This window comes from Amblyraja radiata, chromosome 17 (assembly GCF_010909765.2).
Source record: "Amblyraja radiata isolate CabotCenter1 chromosome 17, sAmbRad1.1.pri, whole genome shotgun sequence".
In the NCBI taxonomy this organism is placed as follows: Eukaryota; Metazoa; Chordata; class Chondrichthyes; order Rajiformes; family Rajidae; genus Amblyraja; species Amblyraja radiata.
In genome coordinates, this window is record NC_045972.1 from 47,497,558 (window position 1) to 47,518,375 (window position 20,818).

A 20,818-nucleotide genomic window follows, 5' to 3' on the forward strand; every position below is an offset into this window, starting at 1 on the left:
ATGAAACAGACCCTTCGGCCCAGCGATTCCGTGCCGACCAGCGATCACCCCACGTACTAGCGCTAGCCAACAGTTTAGGGACAGTTTACAGAGGCCAATTAACCTGCACATTTTGGAGTGCGGTGGAAACCGGAGCACCCGGAGAAAACCCACGCGGAGGAAGGTACAACCTCCGTACAGATAGCACCCACAGTCAGGATCGGGCCCGAGTCTCTGGCGCTGTGAGGCAGCAATTCTACCTCGACCCCCGACACTGCAGAGAAAAAAAACAAATGTTGTCCAATCCCTCCTTGTGGCTGTAGGGAAGAACTGTAGATGCTGGTTTAAACCAAAGGTAGACACAAAATGCTGGAGTAACTCAGCGGGACAGGCAGCATCTCTGGAGAGAAGGAATAGACAATAGACGCAGGAGTAGGCCATTTGGCCCTTCGAGCCAGCACCGCCATTCAATGTGATCATGGCTGATCATCCCCAATCAGTGCCCCGTTCCTGCCTTGGGTGAATCACCTGACTTCGCTATTTCTAAGAGCCCTATCTAACTAATGGGTGACGTTTCAGGTCGAGACCCGTCTGAAGAAGAGATGCTGCCTGTCCCGCTGAGTTAATTGGACCAGCGTAAGCGGGTGATCGATGGTCAGCATGGACTCGGTGGGCTAAAGAGCTCGGACTCGGGAGAGCCTGGCCCGTGGCGGCTCCTGATAAGTGATGTGTTCCCTCCGCGGATGCTGCCTTGCCCGCTGAGTTCCTCCAGCACTCTGTGTTTTTTGTTTGGTTCTGAAGTTGAAGGTGGATCCCCCTGTGTCTACCTTCAACGGGACGGGCATGGCTCAGCGGGACGGGCATAGCTCAGCGGGACGGGCATGGCTCAGCGGGACGGGCATAGCTCAGCGGGACGGGCATGGGCTCTGGGGAGAGGGTTGCGTTTCTGGTCGAGACCCTTCTTCAGACAATCACAAATACTCTCACCGACGAGAGTTCAGTTCAGTCTAAAGAAGGGTCTTGTCTCCAGAGTCGCTGCGCGTAACCTCAACTGATCCCATGTTCGCGCTGACACAGGAGTAAGCTCCACCGCCCGCTGTGATGTTATCCATCACCTGCTGACCCACTCCGCTCTATGATCTTTGCTCTTGAGCTGGTCCCCTCACTGTTCAGACGGAGAGCACTGCCAGAGGTGAGCGGGCCGGCAGAAGGCGTTGAGATGGCAGTCGGTTCCGCTGTCCGGTGATGGAGGCCACTCGTAGTCACGCGAACTGCTTCTCTCCCCGGCCACAATGCGGTGGCGCCCGGAGCGTCGCGGCAACGGTGAGTGAATGTCACTGGCATGAACCCGACCCGCTCCTTCTCAACGCTCCTTGTCTCCCCGCAACTTTACCCCTGGCTAGATTCCCCACACGCTGTGAAAGGAACTCTGCCCCGAATTGTCATGTTACTCACGACACGTGACTCAATCATATTTATTTATTTATATATTTATACGGGGGGGGGGGGGAGATTCCCAATTGGGCCCCGCACCTCCATTTTCCCACTAAATAGATGCACTGTTTTAAAAATTAAAAATATGAAATAAAAGTTTCCCAACACACTTAAGCAAACAACAACAACAACAGAATTGCACTTTAGATCCAAATCCAAGATTAATGGAGCGGAAGAAATGTAAAATGGCTACAAATATTTATATACTGTTGGCGTGCTTGGCAGAGTTCTGAGCCTTCTCACACAAAGCTGTTAGACGAGTCTGTGGGGAGAAAATAAATGTGTAAAAAGTTCAACATTAAGTTTTACCTTTCCCAAAACAATGTGTCTCTGGTTCAGTGACTAAGTCAGAATCTAGTGCAAACACGTAACTGGGACCAAATACCAGCAGGGTTAAAACATAACAACAGCCTCCCTGCTGCCGAGATTTCAATAAGAGCAATAGAACACAAGACAGCACAGCAAAGTTCCCTGCAGCCCACAATGTCCATGCTGAACGTGATGCCAAGGTAAACTAATCTCTGCCTGCTCCTCATCCATCTCTCTATATCCACGTACCTATCCAAAAGCTTCAAGCACCACTATCGTATCTGCCTCCACCACCACTGACAGCGTTCCAGGCACCCACCAATCTGAATACAATAAACACCCCTCACATCCACTTCAAATGTTGTACCTTGCACTTTAATGGTCCATTTCTACATGGCCATCGTAGAGTCTGTTCTCACCTTCTCCATCATGGTCTGGTTTGGCTCAGCCACCAAGCAAGACACCTGGAGGCTGCAGCGAATCGTCCGATCAACAGAGAAGGTTATTGGCTGCAACCTTCCCACCATTGACGAACTGTACACTGCAAGGGCCAGGAAGCGAGCGGGCAAGATCATCTCTGACCCCTCTCACCCTGGCCACAAACTCTTTGAATCACTTCCCTCTGGAAGGCGACTCCGGACTGTCAAAGCTGCCACAGCCAGACATAAAAACAGCTTTTATCCACGAGTAGTTGCTCTACTCAACAGCCAAAAATCTGTAGCCTCCCTTTGATCTGGTATTTTGTTGGTTCACATGCTTGATCAATGGTGTTTTATCATTAATGTTTTATTATTATTAATGTTTAGTGTTTTCTGAGTCATTCGTAACTGTCACTGTATGTCATGTTGTTACTTGTGGGCGGAGCACCAAGGCAAATTCCTTGTATGTGAATACTTGGCCAATAAACCTACAGCTGAGTCGTCGTCTTTGACATGAAACAGACCCTTCGGCCCAGCGATTCCGTGCCGACCAGCGATCACCCCACGAACTAGCGCTAGCCAACAGTTTAGGGACAGTTTACAGAGGCCAATTAACCTGCACATTTTGGAGTGCGGTGGAAACCGGAGCACCCGGAGAAAACCCACGCGGAGGAAGGTACAACCTCCGTACAGATAGCACCCACAGTCAGGATCGGGCCCGAGTCTCTGGCGCTGTGAGGCAGCAATTCTACCTCGACCCCCGACACTGCAGAGAAAAAAAACAAATTTTGTCCAATCCCTCCTTGTGGCGGTAGGGAAGAACTGTAGATGCTGGTTTAAACCAAAGGTAGACACAAAATGCTGGAGTAACTCAGCGGGACAGGCAGCATCTCTGGAGAGAAGGAATAGACAATAGACGCAGGAGTAGGCCATTTGGCCCTTCGAGGCAGCACCGCCATTCAATGTGATCATGGCTGATCATCCCCAATCAGTATCCCGTTCCTGCCTTGGGTGAATCACCTGACTTCGCTATTTCTAAGAGCCCTATCTAACTAATGGGTGACGTTTCAGGTCGTGACCCATCTGAAGAAGAGATGCTGCCTGTCCCGCTGAGTTAATTGGACCAGCGTAAGCGGGTGATCGATGGTCAGCATGGACTCGGTGGGCTAAAGAGCTCGGACTCGGGAGAGCCTGGCCCGTGGCGGCTCCTGATAAGTGATGTGTTCCCTCCGCGGATGCTGCCTTGCCCGCTGAGTTCCTCCAGCACTCTGTTTTTTGTTTGGTTCTGAAGTTGAAGGTGGATCCCCCTGTGTCTACCTTCAACGGGACGGGCATAGCTCAGCGGGACGGGCATAGCTCAGCGGGACGGGCATGGGCTCTGGGGAGAGGGTTGCGTTTCTGGTCGAGACCCTTCTTCAGACAATCACAAATACTCTCACCGACGAGAGTTCAGTTCAGTCTAAAGAAGGGTCTTGTCTCCAGAGTCGCTGCGCGTAACCTCAACTGATCCCTTGTTCGCGCTGACACAGGAGTAAGCTCCACCGCCCGCTGTGATGTTATCCATCACCTGCTGACCCACTCCGCTCTATGATCTTTGCTCTTGAGCTGGTCCCCTCACTGTTCAGACGGAGAGCACTGCCAGAGGTGAGCGGGCAGGTGAGAAGGCGTTGAGATGGCAGTCGGTTCCGCTATCCGGTGATGGAGGCCACTCGTAGCCACGCGAACTGCTTCTCTCCCCGGCCACAATGCGGTGGTGCCCGGAGCGCCGCGGCAACGGTGAGTGAATGTCACTGGCATGAACCCGGCCCTCTCCTTCTCAACGCTCCTTCCCTCCCCGCAACTTTACCCCTGGCTAGATTCCCCACACGCTGTGAAAGGAACTCTCCCCCGAATTGTCATGTTACTCACGACACGTGACTCAATCATATTTATTTATTTATATATTTATACGGGGGGGGGGGGAATTCCCAATTGGGCCCCGCACCTTCTAGGGCCGGCCCTGGGTGTGAATACACCAGATAGGTTTCGTCCCGAAACGTTGCCTATAGGGTGATTTCACGAAAGGTCACTGGAGCGTAGATCCGCACCCACGTGACCGAAAATTTTAACTGGGGGACAAGCGTCACTTCCGGTACATGTTAGTGGATGGGAAAACACGCACTTTCACACCCGTTAAAAACATCGAAAACGGCCAGTTTTTGAGCTGCAATTTACTGAGCCAGTCGGGGTGACCGTGAGGAACAGCTACCTAAATTTACAGTCCAAAAAAAAGATAGAATCTAAGGTAAATTCAAGAGGGAGCTGAAGGTGTAAAAACAGCGGAAGTTGTTATTGGACATTTGCCGTGGAGATTTAAAGATCCAAAATATCGGGAATTATCGCGTTTGCTCGCTGCATTTCATCAAAAGTGGCATTATTGACTTTTTATCTTTATTCATTTGTTATATGAAAAGTATTAAAAGTTAGAAATCCATCAGTAAAATTGCAAAATCGCCCATGGTTCTCGGGTGGGTTTTAACATGCAAAATGAACACGCTTCTGAAGCTCCATTTACCATTTAAATAATCGTAAACTATCAATGCGTTTTGAAATAAATTTTACTGAGATGCAAGCTAAGGAATGGGATCATTGTCAGCTGTTGGACAAAAGCAGGACATTTTATTATTTGCCAAAATATATTTCTCAATGTTTCTTGTTTAGAGCCTGCACAATCACCCAAACTACTTATTTATTTATTTATCATCTAATAACAGACAAGCCTGCAGCATGGAATGATGTCAACAATCCTGATTGGGCACCCACTATGAGCAGGATAGACAATGTGCACAAGAACGCCATCAACTTGCAGAGCTATAGATGCTTGAGCTGCAACCAAATCTGCTTTAATACTCTCTTCTTGTTGCACGTGCATGGCGTTCCCATTCCTTAGCTTGCATCTCAGTAAAATTTATTAGACCCAAAGATTGTCCCAGTCACAGACATTAAAATTCAGCTCAGTTGCCATGTCAGCATCGGCTAACCACAAACCGCTGTATCTTGGAGTTTCAGCCAAGCACCACGGAGTTGGGATACAGATGGAGACATCCATCTTGACTGCCAAGGAACAACAAGACAATGGGCCATTGTGAGCTCCAGCCTTTCTTGGTCATTTGTTACCGGCCCCTGGTTTGTTCTGGCCTTTCCCTGCCTCCATTCTACTTTCGGTCTGAAGAAGGGCTCTGACCCAAGACATCACCCATCCTTTTGCTCTAGAGATGCTGCCTGACCCACTGAGTTGCTCCAGCACTTTGTGTCTATCTTCGGTATAAACCAGCATCTGCAGTTCCTTCCCACACAACTTGTACATGGGGTCAGAGTTAAAAATGTGAACAGCCTCTAATCTGCCTGCAGTGCTTGCCCAAGCAATCTGGGTCCCATCACATTTAACCTCCCTGCCTCTGCTTCCTTCCAGCAACCTGCAGCCGTTCAATGCCAATGTTCAGTTTGCTCATTGCATGTATGGTCCAAAACAAGGAAAGACAATAAAAACTCTGTTAAAAAAGTTTTTATTTGGCACAGTTGCTCCATTTTCCCACTAAATAGATGCACTGTTTTAAAAATTAAAAATATGAAATAAAAGTTTCCCAACACACTTAAGCAAACAACAACAACAACAACAGAATTGCACTTTAGCTCCAAATCCAAGATTAATGGAGCGGAAGAAATGTAAAATGGCTACAAATATTTATATACTGTTGGCATGCTTGGCAGAGTTCTGAGCCTTCTCACACAAAGCTGTTAGACGAGTCTGTGGGGAGAAAATAAATGTGTAAAAAGTTCAACATTAAGTTTTACCTTTCCCAAAACAATGTGTCTCTGGTTCAGTGACTAAGTCAGAATCTAGTGCAAACACGTAACTGGGACCAAATACCAGCAGGGTTAAAACATAACAACAGCCTCCCTGCTGCCGAGATTTCAATAAGAGCAATAGAACACAAGACAGCACAACAAAGTTCCCTGCAGCCCACAATGTCCATGCTGAACGTGATGCCAAGGTAAACTAATCTCTGCCTGCACCTCATCCATATCTCTATATCCACGTACCTATCCAAAAGCTTCAAGCACCACTATCGTATCTGCCTCCACCACCACTGACAGCGTTCCAGGCACCCACCAATCTGAATACAATAAACACCCCTCACATCCACTTCAAATTTTGTACCTTGCACTTTAATGGTCCATTTCTACACGGCCATCGTAGAGTCTGTTCTCACCTTCTCCATCATGGTCTGGTTTGGCTCAGCCACCAAGCACGACACCTGGAGGCTGCATCGAATCGTCCGATCAGCAGAGAAGGTTATTGTCTGCAACCTTCCCTCCATTGATGAACTGTGCACTGCAAGGGCCAGGAAGCGAGCGGGCAAGATCATCTCTGACCCCTCTCACCCTGGCCACAAACTCTTTGAATCACTTCCCTCTGGAAGGCGACTCCGGACTGTCAAAGCTGCCACAGCCAGACATAAAAACAGCTTTTATCCACGAGTAGTTGCTCTACAGATGTTACAGCCAAAAATCTGTAGCCTCCCTTTGATCTGGTATTTTGTTGGTTCACATGCTTGATCAATGGTGTTTTATCATGAATGTTTTATTATTATTAATGTTTAGTGTTTTCTGAGTCATTCGTAACTGTCACTATGTCATGTTGTTACTTGTGGGCGGAGCACCAAGGCAAATTCCTTGTATGTGAATACTTGGCCAATAAACTTACAGCTGAGTCGTCGTCTTTGACATGAAACAGACCCTTCGGCCCAGCGATTCCGTGCCGACCAGCGATCACCCCACATACTAGCGCTAGCCAACAGTTTAGGGACAGTTTACAGAGGCCAATTAACCTGCACATTTTGGAGTGCGGGGGAAACCGGGGAAACCCGGAGAAAACCCACGAGGAGGAAGGTACAACCTCCGTACAGATAGCACCCACAGTCAGGATCGGGCCCGAATCTCTGGCGCTGTGAGGCAGCAATTCTACCTCGACCCCCGACACTGCAGAGAAAAAAAACTAATTTTGTCCAATCCCTCCTTGTGGCTGTAGGGAAGAACTGTAGATGCTGGTTTAAACCAAAGGTAGACACAAAATGCTGGAGTAACTCAGCGGGACAGGCAGCATCTCTGGAGAGAAGGAATAGACAATAGACGCAGGAGTAGGCCATTTGGCCCTTCGAGGCAGCACCGCCATTCAATGTGATCATGTCTGATCATCCCCAATCAGTACCCCGTTCCTGCCTTGGGTGAATCACCTGACTTCGCTATTTTTAAGAGCCCTATCTAACTAAAGGGTGATGTTTCAGGTCGAGACCCATCTGAAGAAGAGATGCTGCCTGTCCCGCTGAGTTAATTGGAACAGCGTAAGCGGGTGGTCGATGGTCAGCATGGACTCGGTGGGCTAAAGAGCTCGGACTCCAAGCGCAAGACAGACCCTACAAATGGTGGTTAAAAACGTCTCCCGTTAGAAAACACCAAACAAGCAGTTGGTTTTAAAAGGGATTAAAAAACCATCTGGAGCTGTAGCTGGGCATCAGTTTTCACAACATCACAACTCAAGATGCAGAACAAGATGCTTACCACAAGTAATTGAATACCCTGAAGAGTTTGTGGATCAAGTGACTGCACATCGATGTTATTTACTTCTTCACCAGCTGCACTGATTGCCTGCAAAGCAAAGCTCAAAACGTCACGAGGGGCAGTGAACCCATTTGCAGAGTCATTAATAACTTCAACTGCTCCAAACATACAAAAATAGTAGACTAATAAAACCACTCGGTTGATTCTCAAAGTACAAAAACAATTGTCCCCAAAACATGCACGCATAGAGGCAAGATATTGCTGATGCCGCAATTTTTTTAATTTTTATATAATAATCAAATTGTAGCGCATATTTGCATACTTTGTGTGTATTGGATGCAAAACGAGGCATTTCACTGTAACGCCACAGGTGATAATACAGTATCAATCATTCATCAAACTATAATTCACGTTCTTGTCTGAAGAAGGGTCTCGACCCGAAGGAATAGGTGACGTTTCCTATTCCTTCATCAGTCTGAAGAAACGTCACCTATTCCTTCTCTCCATAGATGCTGCCTCACCCACTGAGTTTCTCCAGAATCACAGAATGTACTCACTTCTCATGTCTAGTCTTGCTAAACATGTCCAATCCAATCCATTCATTTTTTCTACTTTCCTTTTGCTGTTACCGTAACAGTTCCTTTGGTATCAAATACACACTCCTGAAGCTTTGTGACAAAGATGTTTGTCTTTTAATTCCACATTTTCTCTCGGCAAGGGCAACGTCTTCCATTCCCCCCCCCCCCCCCCCCCCCCCCTCCATCTTGTCTCTTTCCAAGTAGCGAACATCTCACTCGGTCATAATAAACACAATGTTCCATTTTGGGTGAATTTCCAGTAAATCTTAGGAAGACAAAAATGCTGGAGAAACTCAGCGGGTGAGGCAGCATCTATGGAGCAAAGGAATAGGTGACGTTTCGGGTCGAGACCCTTCTTCAGACCGATGAAGGAATAGGTGACGTTTCGGGTCGAGACCCGGAAGGGTGCTGCCAGGTACAGCAGCGGGCAACAGACAGGCTGTTGGGTACTTTTGGAGCATTGTTGATGCCAACACGTTGACACTCGTGTACGGGCGAGGTGGCACGCAAAACTAAGCATTTCACTGTCCCTAGGTACCCTGGAGTTTAGAAGGATGAGGGGAGGGGGGGAATCTTATAGAGACATATAACATTATAAAAGGACTGGACAAGCTAGATGCAGGAAATGTTCCCAATGTTGGGCGAGTCCAGAACCAGGGGTCACAGTCTTAGAATAAAGGGGAGGCCATTTAAGACTGAGGTGAGAAAAAACGTTTTCACCCAGAGAGTTGTGAATTTGTGGAATTCCCTGCCAGAGGGCAGTGGAGGCCAAGTCACTGGATGGATTTAAGAGAGAGTTAGATAGAGCTCTAGGGGCTAGTGGAGTCAAGGGATAAGGGGAGAAGGCAGGCACGGGTTATTGATAGGGGACGATAAGCCATGATCACAATGAATGGCAGTGCTGGCTCGAATGGCCTCCTCCTGCACCTATTTTCTATGTTACCAGAGAGCCAGGTTCGATCCCGACTACGGGCGCTGTCTGTACGGAGTTTGCACCTTCTCCCCGTGACCGCGTGCGTTTTCATCCACATCCAAAAGATGCGCAAGATTGTGGTTTAACTTGGCTTTGGTGAGAATTGTGAATTGTCCCTCGTGTGTAGGATAGTGCTAGTGTACGGGGTGATCGCTGGTCGGCGCGGAGTCAGTGGACTGAAGGGCTCGTTTCCACGCTGCTTCTCCAAACTGAACTAATTTAAGCGGTTTGAATGCTCAAGGCCAAAGATTTATTCTTGAAGTTTTAAAAAAAATAGCCCAACGTGTAGTGTAGTTGGAAGACACTTGCCTGGCCATCAGCCAATGGTATTTTGATCATTGGCAGCGATCGGTTCACTCTCGGACGATGCAAACACTGGCTCGTCTTTGGACCAATTCTGAGTTTAAGAAAACAAAGTCAGTGCGAGCAACATCCACTTGGCGTTTACACGAGGATTCTGCCCGGTGACAGCAACAATATTCAAACACAAAAAGCTGGAGTAACTCAGCGGGACAGGCAGCATCTCTGGAGAGAAAGAATGGGTGACGTTTTGGGTCGAGACCCTTCTTCCTACCCGAAACGTCACCCATTCCTTCTCTCCACAGATGCTGCCTGTCCCGCTGAGTTACTCCAGCTTTTTGTTTCTATCTTCGGTTTAAACCAGCATCTTCATGCTGTTCTTTCCCGCACATTTCACTTTTAATTTTTTAAACGGGTTAAGAACATTATCCACGTTTAGACAAAATTGCACAATAAAATTAGTGGCAAGTTTGATGAAGTTGTGATCCATATGCATCGCAACTTAAATCCAAGAGGAAGTGGGGGGGGGGGGGGATCTACAAGTGTCTGCGTTTAAGCACAAAGTTCATGTTTGACCAGATCTCTAATAACCAAACTCACATCAGCAGCAGCAGATCAATTTAGCAGAAACTAGGAACTGCAGATGCTAGTTAATAAAAAAACTTCTTGTGTTACTCAGCAGGTCAAGCAGCGTCTCTGGGGGACATGTGGAATTCTTTGCCACAGAAGGCTGTGGAGGCCAAGGCAGTGGATATTTTTAAGGCAGAGATAGATAGATTCGTGATTTGTACGGGTGTCAGGGGTTACAGAGAGAAGGCAGGGCAGGAGAATGGGGTTAGGAGGGAGAGATAGATCAGCCATGATTGAATGGTGGGGTAGACTTGACCTAATTCTGCTCTTATCGCTTATGATCTTATTCAGGGAACAAATATGACCCTTTGTTGTTGGAGGTAGACAAAAATGTTGCAGAAACTCAGCGGGTGAGGCAGCATCCCTGGAGAGAAGGAATAGGTGACGTTTTGGGTCGAGACCCTTCTTCAGACTGATGCGAGGGGGGGGGGGGGGGAAGAAAGGAAGTGGGGGAGACAGCAGGGCTGTGGGAGAGCTGGGAAGGGAAGGGGAAGGAGGGAGAAAGCTAGGACTATCTGTAATTGGAGAAGTCATTCTTCATACCGCTAGGGTGGAAACTACCGAAGCGAAATACGAGGTGCTGTTTCTCCAATTTGCGCTGGGCCTCACTCTGGCCATGGAGGAGGCCCAGGACAGAAAGGTCGGATTGGGAATGGTTTCTTAAAGACAACTTCCACAATAGTCTTGTCAGCGGGGTTCCGTGATGAACGGCGAGCTTTTCACTGCCCGGTTTTGGACCACCGCTAGGGAAAGATATTGAAAATAAATCATTTGCATTGCCGTGTTCCATATGATACGGAAGGCGGGTGATCAGCCCGTCAAAGTTGGACACCTTCACCTTCTAATCAACGTTTCCTTATCACGGCTGGTAAATGATCTTGGTTTGGTCGGAGGTGCCTGGAACAAAAACATTTAAACATAGTGTTTAGGTTTATTATTGTCATGTGTACCAAGGTAGAGAGAACAGCTTTGTTCTGCATGCTATACAAAGAGATCAGATATTACTATACACAATTACAAACAAGTCAAACTAGAATATGATAGTTTGAACAAAGGGGAAGATACAGAGTGCAGAATATAGTTCTCAGCATTGTAGCGCATCAGTTCCACAGACAAAGTCCAATGTCCAAAATGGGGTAGAGGTGAATAGATTCAGAGTCAGGCCCTTCGGCCCAACTTGCCCATACTAACCCACATGCGCCATCTACCTGTTAAACCCGTCCCAACGATGTAACTGTCTAAATGTTTCTTAAACGTTACGAATGGAAGGACCATTCAGTGGGCTGTTCACAGAGGGGCAGAGGTTTCGTCGTGGGGGGGGGGGGGGGGGGGGGGGGGGGGGGGGGGGGGGGGGGAGGAGGAAAGCAACAATGGGTCTTCGGTCACAATCAAATTTGCTCCAATTTTTGCATACACTGACAGGTCACTGCAGTCTGTGGTCCTGCGGGCACTGGGCACGGAGCAGGGGTTAGTTAGTTTTGTTTATTGTCACGTGTACCGAGGCTTGTGTTGCGTGCTAACCAGCCAGCGGAAAGACTATATGTGATTACAATCGAGCCGTCCACTGTGTACAGATACAACATAAAGGGAATAACAGGAAGTGCAAGATAAAGTCCAGTAATGTCTGATTAAAAGGGTTTCCAAAGAGGTAGATGGTGGCTCAGGACAGATACTGGATTAGTACAGGCGTACTGTTTAATACCCTTGATTAGTACAGGAGATGAGGTAAAACTTTTTCACACAGAGGCTTGTGAGTCTGTGGAATTCTCTGCCTCAGAGGGCGGTGGAGGCCGGTTCTCTAAATGCTTTCAAGATAGAGCTAGATAGGGCTCTTAAATATAGAGGAGTCAGGGGATATGGGGAGAAGGCAGGAATGGGGTACTGATTGGGGATGATCAGCCATGATCACAATGAATGGCGGTGCTGGCTCGAAGAGCCAAATGGCCTACTCCTGCACCTATTGTCTATTGTCTCGACCCATTGAGCAGCTTGGCCAGAAAACCAACCCATCAGAAGAGGTCCTGGTCACTATCCAATAAGAGAAACTAATAAACTCCCACATGCAGCACCACTCATTCAACAAAGTGAAATGTTTAAGAAAGAACTGCAGATGCGGGAAAAATCAAAGGTAGACAAAAATGCTGGAGAAACTCAGCGGGTGAGGCAGCATCTATGGAGCGAAGGAATAGGTGACGTTTCGGGTCGAGACCCTTCCGGGTCTCAACCCGAAACGTCACCTATTCCTTCATCAGTCTGAAGAAGGGTCTCGACCCGAAACGTCACCTATTCCTTCGCTCCATAGATGCTGCCTCACCCGCTGAGTTTCTCCAGCATTTTTGTCTACCAACAAAGTGAAAATGAGTGTTTTATTCACCGAGAGATTAGATCAAATAGTTGTGTCCCAAGACTTTGTGTTTGGGAACTTACTTTTGCAACCGTGCAAGATTTTGTGGCCATTATCTTTCCTCTGCCTTTCACTTCTGTCGAGTTTGAACTCAGCGGAGCTTTGCCTGAAAAAGCACATCATTAGTCTTTCATCAAACCATCTAAAGTTGAAGATTAACCGCATGCTTTTTCCACTCGATATACTTGCCTTTTCTCGTTGCCTTGCTGGCAAGTTCAGCCATCATCCCTTCATCTGGTAAATCAGCCTTTGAACACAAAGATGTTCTATTAGTTGGCCAAAGATTTGCTGTTACATTTATCTTTCAATAAAATACTATATGTTCAGCGGTAGAGTCGTTGCCTTACAGCACCAGAGACCCGGGTTCGGTCCCGACAACAGGGGCTGTCTGTAGTCAAGGCCAAAAAGTAAGTACGTTTATTGGCCAAGTATTCACATACAAGGAATTTGCCTTGGTGCTCCGACCACAAGTAACAACATGACAGTGACAGTTACGAATGACTCAGAAAACACTAAACATTAATAATAATAAAACATTAATGATAAAACACCATTGATCAAGCATGTGAACCAACAAAATACCAGATCAAAGGGAGGCTACAGATTTTTGGCTGTTGAGTAGAGCAACTACTCGTGGATAAAAGCTGTTTTTTATGTCTGGCTGTGGCAGCTTTGACAGTCCGGAGTCGCCTTCCAGAGGGAAGTGATTCAAAGAGTTTGTGGCCAGGGTGAGAGGGGTCAGAGATGATCTTGCCCGCTCGCTTCCTGGCCCTTGCAGTGTACAGTTCATCAATGGAGGGAAGGTTGCAGCCAACAATCTTCTCCGCTGATCGGACGATTCGCTGGCTAATGGCCTACATCTGCACCTATTGTCTATTCGTCCCATGATCTGCGTGGGCTTTCTCCGGGTGCTCCGGTTTCCTCCCACACTCCAAAGACGCTCAGGCTTGTCGGTTTCTAGTAAAATTGTAAATTGTCCCGTGTGTGCGTGCGTGCGCGTGTGCGTGTGCGTGTGCGTGTGTATAGGATAGCGTTAAGGGCCTGTCCCACTTACGCGACTTTTTTTGCCGACTGCCCGCACCCGTCATAGGTCGCCAAATATTTTCAACATTGAAAATCCAGCAGCGACCAGAAAGACGCTACGACTCTTTGGGTGACTAGGAGACGACTCACGACCATACAGACGACACCCTGGTGACATGTCGCGGGGTCAAGCCTGCATGGTCGTGAGTAGTCGCCCAAAGAGTCGCACCTTGTTCTGGTCGCCGCTGGATTTTCCACATGTTGAACATTTTCGACCACCTGAAACGACCTACGAGTCGCCGAAAAAGTCGCATAAGTGGGGCAGGCCCTTTAGTGTGCGGGGATCGCGGGTCGGCACAGACTCGGTGGGCCGAAGGGCCAGTTTCCATGCTGTATCTCTACAGTAAATGAAACTGCTTGATGGCTTCTTTTTTTTTTTTTAAACTCAATCGGGCAGTCTTTCCCAACCCTGTTTCTAGGCCCCTAATGTCCAAAGGTTAGTCAATGAATTGAACAGCTGGTCTAACAAACGTAACACATTCCCATTGGAGACGTTGTACTATAGAGCACTCCACCCTTGGTCAGGGCATCAACATTACACTGTGGTACTTGGCATTTTTTAAAAAGGTAGCAAACTGAGAAATTCCCAGAACAAACTAAAATAATGATTCAGAGAGAAAATATACAATTACATAGAAAATAGGAGGAGGCCATTCGGCCCTTCGAGCCAGCAGCGCCATTCAATGTGATCATGGCTGATCATCCCCTATCAATAACCCGTGCCTGCCTTCTCCCCATATCCCTTGACTCCACTAGCCCCTAGAGATCTATCAAACTCTCTCTTAAATCCATCCAGTGACTTGGCCTCCATTGCCCTCTGTGGCAGGGAATTCCACAAATTCACAACTCTCTCGGTGAAAAAGTTTTTTCTCACCTCAGTCTTAAATGACCTCCCCTTTATTCTAAGACTGTGATTAGATTAGATTCGTTTATTGTCATTCAGACCTTTCGGTCTGAACGAAATGTGTTTCCCTGCAGTCATACATATAATTTTAAAAAATGACAAAAACACACAATCAACACAGGTTTAACATCCACCACAGTGAGTTCACCAAACACCTCCTCACTGTGGTGAAAGGCAAAATCTTAAAGTCTTTGTCTCTTCCCTTTGTTCTCCCTCTGCGCCGAGGCGATGGTTCAAACTCTGCGGGTGGTCGCTGCCTCCGCCACAGCTCCGAGAGCCGGGTCTCCACTGCCGCCGCCACGGTTCCGGGGCCGAGTCGGGTCTCCGCTGCTGCTGCCGCCGCTACCACTTCGGGGCCGAGTCGGGTCTCCGCTGCTGCTGCCGCCCCTGGTTCTGGACTCGTCCAACATTGGGAACATTTTTCCTGCCCTTTAGAGATACAGCGCAGAAACAGGCCCTTCGGCCCACCGAGTCCACACCAAACCAGCGATCACCCCGTACACTAACACTATCCTACACACACTAGGGACAATTTAACTGAAGCCAATTAACCTACAAACCTGTACGTCTTTGGCGTGTGGGGGGTGGGGGTAAAGAGAGAGAACCGGAGCGCCCAGAGAAAACCCACGTGGTCACGGGGAGAACACAGACTCTCTACAGGCAGCACCCGAGGTCAGGATCGAACCCGGGACTCTGGCGATGCAAGGCAGCAACTCCACCACTGCACCAGCTAATTAGTTGTAGTTAATTACTCGAGCAGATTGCTGCTTGAAAGTGCGTCGAGTCAACAACTCACCATCACAGCTGCAGTGGAAACGTGATCTGTCCCTCCTGTAGCTAAACAAGGACAGAAACGTGAAACATTAAAATCAAAGACATGGAAGTATCTTTACCCGAGCTACTTCACTGCAAATGGACAGAGCTGGCTTTCAATTACATAAACATCTTTCCAAACCATCCCCTATATATTTCCCCACTTGTCATGAAGCTGATCCATGTGAAATAATTTATACAGGGATCATATTCAAGTAGACAATAGACAATAGGTGCAGGAGTTGGCCATTCGGCCCTCCGAGCCAGCACCACCATTCAATGTGATCATGTCTGATCATCAAAAATCAGTAGCCCATTCCTACTTTCTCCCCATATCCTTCGATTCTGTTAGCCCCAAGAGCTAAATCTAACTCGCTCTTGAAAACATCCAGTGAATTGGCCTCCATTGCCTTCTGTGGCAGAGAATTCCACAGATTCACAACTCTCTGGGTGAAAAAGTTTTTCCTCATCTCAGTCCTAAATGGCCTACCCCTTATTCTTAAACTGCGAGTCCTGGTTCTGGACACCCCCAACGTCGTGAACAATGCTGGAACCACTCTGGCCTCTTAGAAACATGAGAATGGAAAAGGTGCCAAGGTTTACTCGAAGAAGTGTCTCAACCCGAAACATCTTTAAGAAGGAACTGCAGATGCTGGAAAAATTGAAGGTAGATAGAAATGCTGGAGAAACTCAGCGGATGAGGCAACATCTATGGAGCGAAGGAATAGTTGAGTTTTCGTCACCTATTCCTTCATCAGTCTGAAGAAGGGTCGAGACCCGAAACGTCACCTATTCCTTCGCTCCATAGATGCTGCCTCACCCGCTGAGTTTCTCCAGCATCTATGGCACGAAGGAATAGGTAACGTTTCAGGTCGACCCAAAACGTCACCTATCCCTTCATCAGTCTGAAGGAGGGTCTCACCCGCTGAGTTTCTCCAGCATTTTTGTCTTCCTAAGATTTACTAGAACGTCACCCAAAATGGAACATTGTGCTTATTGTGACCGAGTGAGATGTTCGCTACTTGGAAAGAGACAAGATGATGATGATGGATGGGATTTATATAGCGCCTTTCTAATACTCAAGGCGCTTTACATCGCATTATTCATTCACTCCTCAGTCACACTCGGTGGTGGTAAGCTACTTCTGTAGCCACAGCTGCCCTGAGGCAGACTGACGGAAGCGTGGCTGCCAATCTGCGCCTACGGCCCCTCCGACCGCCACCAATCACTCACACACATTCACACACATTCACACACAGGCAAAGGTGGGTGAAGTGTCTTGCCCAAGGACACAACAACAGTATGCACTCCAAGCGGGATTCGAACCGGCCACCTTCAGGTTGCCAGCCGAACACTTAGCCCATTGTGCCATCTGTCGTCCCGGAGGAGGTGGAGGGGGGGGATGGAAGACGTTGCCCATGCCAAGAGAAAATGTGGAATTAAAAGACAAACATCTTTGTCACAAAGCTTCAGGAGTGTGTATTTGATACCAAAGGAATTGTGACAGTAACAGCAAAAGGAAAGTAGAAAAGAAATGAATGAATAGGACATGTTTAGCAAGACTAGACATGAGAAGTGAGTACATTCTGTGATTATACTCATCAACATGAATCTTTGATGAAGATTCACTTTCTACACTGTGTGCATTTTATTTAGAAACATAGAAACATAGACAATAGGTGCAGGATAAGGCCATTCGGCCCTTCGAGCCTGCACCGCCATTCAATATGATCATGGCTGATCATCCAACTCAGTATCCTGTACCTGCCTTCTCTCCATACCCCCTGATCCCTTTAGCCACATCTAACTCACTCTTAAATATAGCCAATGAACTGGCCTCAACTACCTTCTGTGGCAGAGAGTTCCAGAGATTCACCACTCTCTGTGTGAAAAATGTTTTTCTCATCTCGGTCCTAAAGGATTTCCCCCTTATCCTTAAACTGTGACCCTTTGTTCTGGACTTCCCCAACATCGGGAACAATCTTCCTACATCTAGCCTGTCCAACGCCTTGAGAATTTTGTACGTTTCTATAAGATCCCCCTTCAATCTTCTAAATTCTAGCGAGTACAAGCCGAGTCTATCCAGTCTTTCTTCATATGAAAGTCCTGACATCCCAGGAATCAGTCTGGTTAACTATTTAACTAGTCTCAACAGTTTAATTATTAGCTTTAAAAAGGTTTTACCAAGGAAATCTCGCAACTTCATCCTTTTGATTGCAGCTGGCATCTTCAGCAAGTAGACAGCCAACACATTGTCAACCATGTCTATTAGTTTCCCACATGCTTGCTCCATCTCCCTCATTTTCTCATTTGCTGCAACAGAGGGATATAATTCATTGAACCAAAGCAGCGGAAATAATGAAACGTTCAAACTCATGAAGTGCAATTAAGCCGAACGCAGTATTGATTGTATTCAAATAAAATTGAAATTAAAAAAAGTCAGGAATATTCAAAAAATGGAATGGACAGAAGAGAGAGACACAACCCCGCTCACATCCTCATATTTACCACAAGTATTTTACACAATAAATATTTATCATCAGTCTAGGGTTTCCAGTAATGGAAGAATCTAGAACCAGAGGGCACAGCCTCAGAATAAAAAGAAAGGAGACGAGGAGAAATTTCTTCAGCCAGAGGGTGGTCATAAGTTCATAAGCAGAATTAGGCCATTCGGCCCATCAAGTCTACTCTGCCATTCAATCATGACTGATCTATCTCTCCCTCCTAACTCCATTCTCCTGCCTTCTCCCCATAACCTCTGGCACCTGTACTAATGAAGAATGGTGGTGAATCGGTGGAATTTAAAAATAAGGACCAAGTCGTTTAGAACGGAGACGAGGAAACACTTTTTCTCACAGTGAGTGGTGAGTCTGTGGAATTCTCTGCCTCAGAGGGCGGTGGAGGCCAGTTCTCTGGATGCTTTCAAGAGAGTGCTAAATAGGGTTCTTAAAGATAGCGGAGTCAGGGGATATGGGGAGAAGGCAGGAACGGGGAACTGATTGGGGATGATCAGCCATGATCACATTGAATGGCGGTGCTGGCTCAAAGGGCCGAATGGCCTACTCCTGCACCTATTGTCTATTGAATTCATTGCCACAGAGGGCAGTGGAGGACAAGCCATTTGGGTGTTTTCAAAGTAAAGATTGATAAATTTCTTGATTTTTAAGGGAGTTAAAGGTTACTGGGAGACTAAGGAGAATGGAGTTGAGAGGGGAAAATGGGCCAGCCATGATCGAATGGCGGAATAGACACGATGGGCCGAATGGCCTCATTCTGCTCCTATATTTTACAGTCTATGGTATAAAGAATGCGGGCAAAGCAAAAGCAAACAAGTGCAGCCAGAAACTTGGATGAAGAAATGGGGCTGTGGAACATCCAATCAGCAGAATGAATCTAACGTACCTTTAGCATCAAAATACTTCATGAATAGCTGTATTTTCTCATCTTTGATCTCTTGCGGGAGGGTGGTCTGTGTTATTGTTCCTTCAGTGTCCCAACAGCGAGCTCCACTTCCTGCAGCCATTCCCACACCATCAACACGCAGACATGGGTGGGGAAACCCTGCCGCCCTTTATTCAATGTTGGTCTGCTGAGAATAATGATCCAATTGAGGTCTAATCTAATTTATTCCAGCCGGTGAGAGTTTGGTGCAGGATGGTTTAAAACGAAGGTAGACACAATAAACTCAGCGGGACCGGCAGCATCTCTGGAGAGAAGGAATGGGTGATGTTTCGAGTCGAGACTGTTTGGGATTGTTTTAATGTTGCATGCCTATGAGCCTCGTTGTAACGACAGTGGCTTCTTTGGTCTATTCATTGGGCTGTTGATTGCAACGTGCGCCCGGTAAATATTGAGAAGATATCAGTGTTTCTCCAGCTCATGCCCAGCAGTTCCCCACCGCAGCTGCTAGTCCCGGCTTGTGAATCATTCATGATTACTAATACTGATTACATTTTTGTTTGTGCATTCGTGAAGGTTAGAAATTCTCCAAGACGGTCGCGGCTGGGCATCAGTTTGACATGGTTGATGTTAAACAGAGAAACAAGACGTTCCCCACTGTCTGAAGAAGGGTCTCGACCCGAAACGCCACCCATTCCTTCTCTCCACAGATACTGCCCGTCCCGCTGAGTTACTCCAGCATTGCGTGTGAATCTCCACCAATGCTGCCTGACACGCTGACTTACTCCAGCACTTTGTGTCTTTTTTTGTAAAGCAGCACCTGCAGTTCCTTGTGTCGACATCTCAAACTAATAATGGGCTGTGTTGCTAAATACGCCAGTGGTAATTGTTCTGTTAAATTAATTTCCTCTCGGGTGAATGGACCAGATGACATCCTTCATGGAAACCTCTCCAATGTTGTCCAACTCGTTAAACTCCAGCTGTTGATAACCGAGGAGTCAATAATGTGGTCTGAATACTTGGCCTCGTCCAAGATCCACCGGGTTGACCTTCCTGCGACGTGAGGCGCCAAATTAACACAATGCAGAAGTGACATTTCTGCTGTTTTCATATATATCTCTTAAAGTCACCTATCCATGTTCTCCACAGATACTGCCTGACCCGCTGAGTTACTCCAGCACTCTGTGTCCTTTTGTGAACACTGGGCACATTTCCAGGGGGATCGAATTGAAAAGATCATGGAATCTCAGATAAGATACACTTGGGATACGTGAACCAATCTGGCCTGTTTGAAATAATGTACAAGTTGAATGCAGAAGGTGCCAAGATTTACTGGAACTTCACCCAAAATGGAACATCGTGTATGATATATGAATATTGAGATGATGGATACTTGGAAATAGACAAGACGGAAGAAGGATGGAAGATATTGCCATTTGCAGGTCTGTATCTCTCAACTTGAGTCAGACCTTTATTCCCATGTGTATTTAACACGGCTTGGCTGGTTAATATCCTCTGGAGAATAGTTGCAGAGAATTGACCAATTCAACATTAGGGACCTTCTGCAAACCAATTTATTACTTGTTTCAATTTCGACAAATGAACTTTGAGCTGGGTCTAAAATGTGTGTGTGTATGTGTATATTGATATATACTTGTGTGTGTGTGTACATATGTGAGTGTATGAATGTATACATATGTGTGCGTGTATATATATACGTGTGTGTGTGTGTATATATGTGTATATATTTACTTCTGTAAACCAATTTATGTCACTTGGTTCAATTTTATATATGAAATTGAAACAAGTGACAGTTTGATTTGCGGAAGCTCGCCATCACTGAATTGGTCAATTCTCTGCAACTCTTCTTGAGGAAAAAATATATATATTTTGTTCAGTGTGTCTGTGTATATACAGTGTGTGTATATATGT

General features: G+C 46.9%; 2 protein-coding genes across 4 annotated transcripts; both read right to left on the reverse strand.

The window, feature by feature from the left end:
* Positions 1 to 1,541: 1,541 nt before the first annotated feature.
* LOC116982872 (borealin-2-like) lies at positions 1,542 to 12,789 on the reverse strand. Of its 2 annotated transcripts, none has more exons than XM_033036410.1 (5): positions 12,711 to 12,789; positions 11,122 to 11,180; positions 9,663 to 9,750; positions 7,803 to 7,889; positions 1,542 to 1,735 (listed from the first exon to the last, which is right to left on the reverse strand). In XM_033036410.1, the coding sequence occupies exons 1-5, from the start codon at positions 12,738 to 12,740 to the stop codon at positions 1,673 to 1,675; spliced, it is 327 nt and encodes a 108-aa protein (XP_032892301.1). In that variant the 5' UTR covers positions 12,741 to 12,789; the 3' UTR covers positions 1,542 to 1,672. The 2 variants fall into 2 exon arrangements, with proteins under 2 accessions (XP_032892301.1, XP_032892300.1); XM_033036409.1 differs by lacking the exon at positions 1,542 to 1,735 and adding an exon at positions 5,750 to 5,988.
* Positions 12,790 to 12,797: 8 nt separating this feature from the next.
* LOC116982871 (borealin-2-like) lies at positions 12,798 to 19,264 on the reverse strand. Of its 2 annotated transcripts, none has more exons than XM_033036408.1 (4): positions 18,890 to 19,264; positions 17,672 to 17,800; positions 15,471 to 15,505; positions 12,798 to 12,934 (listed from the first exon to the last, which is right to left on the reverse strand). In XM_033036408.1, exons 1-4 carry the CDS (start codon positions 19,008 to 19,010, stop codon positions 12,830 to 12,832), a joined length of 390 nt encoding a protein of 129 aa, XP_032892299.1. In that variant the 5' UTR covers positions 19,011 to 19,264; the 3' UTR covers positions 12,798 to 12,829. The 2 variants fall into 2 exon arrangements, with proteins under 2 accessions (XP_032892299.1, XP_032892298.1); XM_033036407.1 differs by having other exon boundaries at positions 15,471 to 15,511.
* Between the last annotated feature and the right edge of the window lie 1,554 nt (positions 19,265 to 20,818).

Coding starts and splice junctions, on each gene's coding strand:
- LOC116982872 (XM_033036410.1), bottom strand. CDS start 12,740: ATGGCCACAAAATCTTGCACGGTTGCAAAA. Junction 9,751..11,121: donor AAGGAAACGTTGATTAGAAG/GTGAAGGTGTCC, acceptor TCTTAAACTCAG/AATTGGTCCAAAGACGAGCC. Junction 7,890..9,662: donor TACCATTGGCTGATGGCCAG/GCAAGTGTCTTC, acceptor TTTGCTTTGCAG/GCAATCAGTGCAGCTGGTGA.
- LOC116982871 (XM_033036407.1), bottom strand. CDS start 19,010: ATGGCTGCAGGAAGTGGAGCTCGCTGTTGGGACACTGAAGGAACAATA. Junction 17,801..18,889: donor GAAGTATTTTGATGCTAAAG/GTACGTTAGATT, acceptor CCTCTGTTGCAG/CAAATGAGAAAATGAGGGAG. Junction 12,935..15,470: donor TTTCCACTGCAGCTGTGATG/GTGAGTTGTTGA, acceptor TTGTGTTCAAAG/GCTGATTTACCAGATGAAGG.